The sequence below is a fragment of the Chiloscyllium plagiosum genome, chromosome 11 (assembly GCF_004010195.1).
Source record: "Chiloscyllium plagiosum isolate BGI_BamShark_2017 chromosome 11, ASM401019v2, whole genome shotgun sequence".
Taxonomy (NCBI): Eukaryota; Metazoa; Chordata; class Chondrichthyes; order Orectolobiformes; family Hemiscylliidae; genus Chiloscyllium; species Chiloscyllium plagiosum.
In genome coordinates this window covers 30251244-30253087 of record NC_057720.1, presented here as the reverse complement: position 1 = coordinate 30253087, position 1844 = coordinate 30251244, and the positions used below count along the sequence as shown (strand labels likewise).

At 42.6% G+C, this 1844-nt stretch overlaps 1 protein-coding gene across 2 annotated transcripts in view; it reads left to right on the top strand.

Moving 5' to 3' along the window:
• Window positions 1-1844, top strand: part of pigb (phosphatidylinositol glycan anchor biosynthesis, class B) — a 35045-nt gene that overhangs the window by 6133 nt on the left and 27068 nt on the right. The window contains exon 2 of one of the 2 annotated variants that reach the window (XM_043698989.1): window positions 1151-1286. In XM_043698989.1, coding sequence (XP_043554924.1) covers window positions 1151-1286 — 136 coding nt within the window. Of the gene's footprint in view, window positions 1-1145; window positions 1287-1844 lie in introns of both variants that reach the window. The other variant, XM_043698990.1, reaches the window with a different exon arrangement.

The window sequence follows — 1844 nt, the reverse complement described above, 5'->3', positions numbered from 1 at the left end:
TTACTTTCATTCTTCTCTTGAATCATCCTTGCAATCCTTTCTTCTACGTTTCTAGGACTATTAGGAGGCCTGTAAAAAACTCCTAACAGGGTGAGCTCACCTTTCCTATTCCTAACCTCAGCCCAAACTACCTCAGATGGCGAGTCTTCATCCATCGTCCTTTCCGCAGCTGTAATACTATCTTTGACAAGCAATGCCACACCTCCCTCTCTTTTACCCCCACCTCTGATCCTACTAAAACATTTAAACCCTGGGACCTGCAACAGTCAATCTTGTCCCTGTTCTACCCATGTCTCCATAATATGCTTGTTTGGTCATAAGCCAGAGACTGCAATATGTTGGCAGGGAAGCACAGCCTGGTCAGTGATGCTTTGAAGACTTCCTAAAACATTTCTACTTTTCTCTGGGGCGACCCCTGCAATTGATTTCTAAATAGAGTAGTTGCTTCTTTAGTCTGTTGGCAGGCATAGGACCAGATGTCTCACCCACCATAGCTCATTCTAAATGATTCGCAACACTGCTTGGGGGAGGATGTGACTGTTGTGCAGCTTTTCCTGGCGTTATATTTGGGAAATCTTGCACTGGTGTTATAGATGGTACTTCTCTGCTGTTTTGAGGTAACCACTACAGATTGTCCAAGTATCTGAAGGATATAAGATCATAGCTGTCCATTAAATAAGGACATTAGTTTTGGTTTTGAGACTCTGATCCTCAAATGCTCTCTTCACTTGGCCAAAGGCTGAGCCAGGAAAAGATAATGAATTTTGCTATTTATGTTCTGCTTTCATTTATGGGAGTTTCCAAAGATATGTAAACTGGGTGCACTTTTTCCAAGATTTCATCATTGATCTCTTTCAGCAAATTGCCCACAGATACGGAAATGATCTACAGAGCTCCAAGTCATTGTCCTCTCTTTTGATGCACTTGGGAAAATGCACCTATCACCAATCACCTGTGTGCAGAAATGTTCTGTTATTTTTATACAAGTATAATATAAGGTTCTTTTTCTTAATATGTAACATTTAATCAATAAAATGTGTTTAATGTGACACTTCAAAAAAATTACAAGTGATATTTGGAGCCACCAAAATCTTTTGCTGCTGCTGCTTCAATGGTTTTGTAATTATCATTTTTGTTTTGTTAAGTTTAGGATTATTCGGTCCGGACTCCTATTTAACTATGTTCAGTATCGTTTTAAGGATAGTGAACTGCTTTCTGGTCCAAACGAGTTTCGTTCCTGATGAATATTGGCAGTCACTAGAAGTCGCACACAACATGGTCTTCAAATATCCTTTGGTTTTCAGATTATGTATACTCTTTGGGAAAATACTATCTTTTAGATCATGCTTTTGGAGCTTGCATGTGTATGTATCTTTGTGGAGATTGTAAATCTCGAATAACATTTTGTAACAGCGACTGGCTGCCATTATAGGACCATGTTGCCAAAGCATTAACCTGGTTCTCTGGAATACTGCTGAAAATGTGTTGCTGGAAAAGCGCAGCAGGTCAAGCAGCATCCAAGGAGCAGGAGAAACGACGTTTCGGGCATGAGCCCTTCTTCAGGAATGAGGAAAGTGTGTCCAGCAGGCTAAGATAAAAGGTAGGGAGGAGGGACTTGGGGGAGGGGCGTAGGAGGTTTGTGGAACGTTTCAGAGAATACCTCTGGGACACCCGGACCAACCAACCCAACCACCCTGTGGCTCAACACTTCAACTCCCCCTCCCACTCCACCAAGGACATGCAGGTCCTTGGACTCCTCCATCGCCAGACCATAGCAACACGACGGTTGGAGGAAGAGCGCCTCATCTTAAGCCTAGGAACCCTCCAACCACAAGGGATGAACT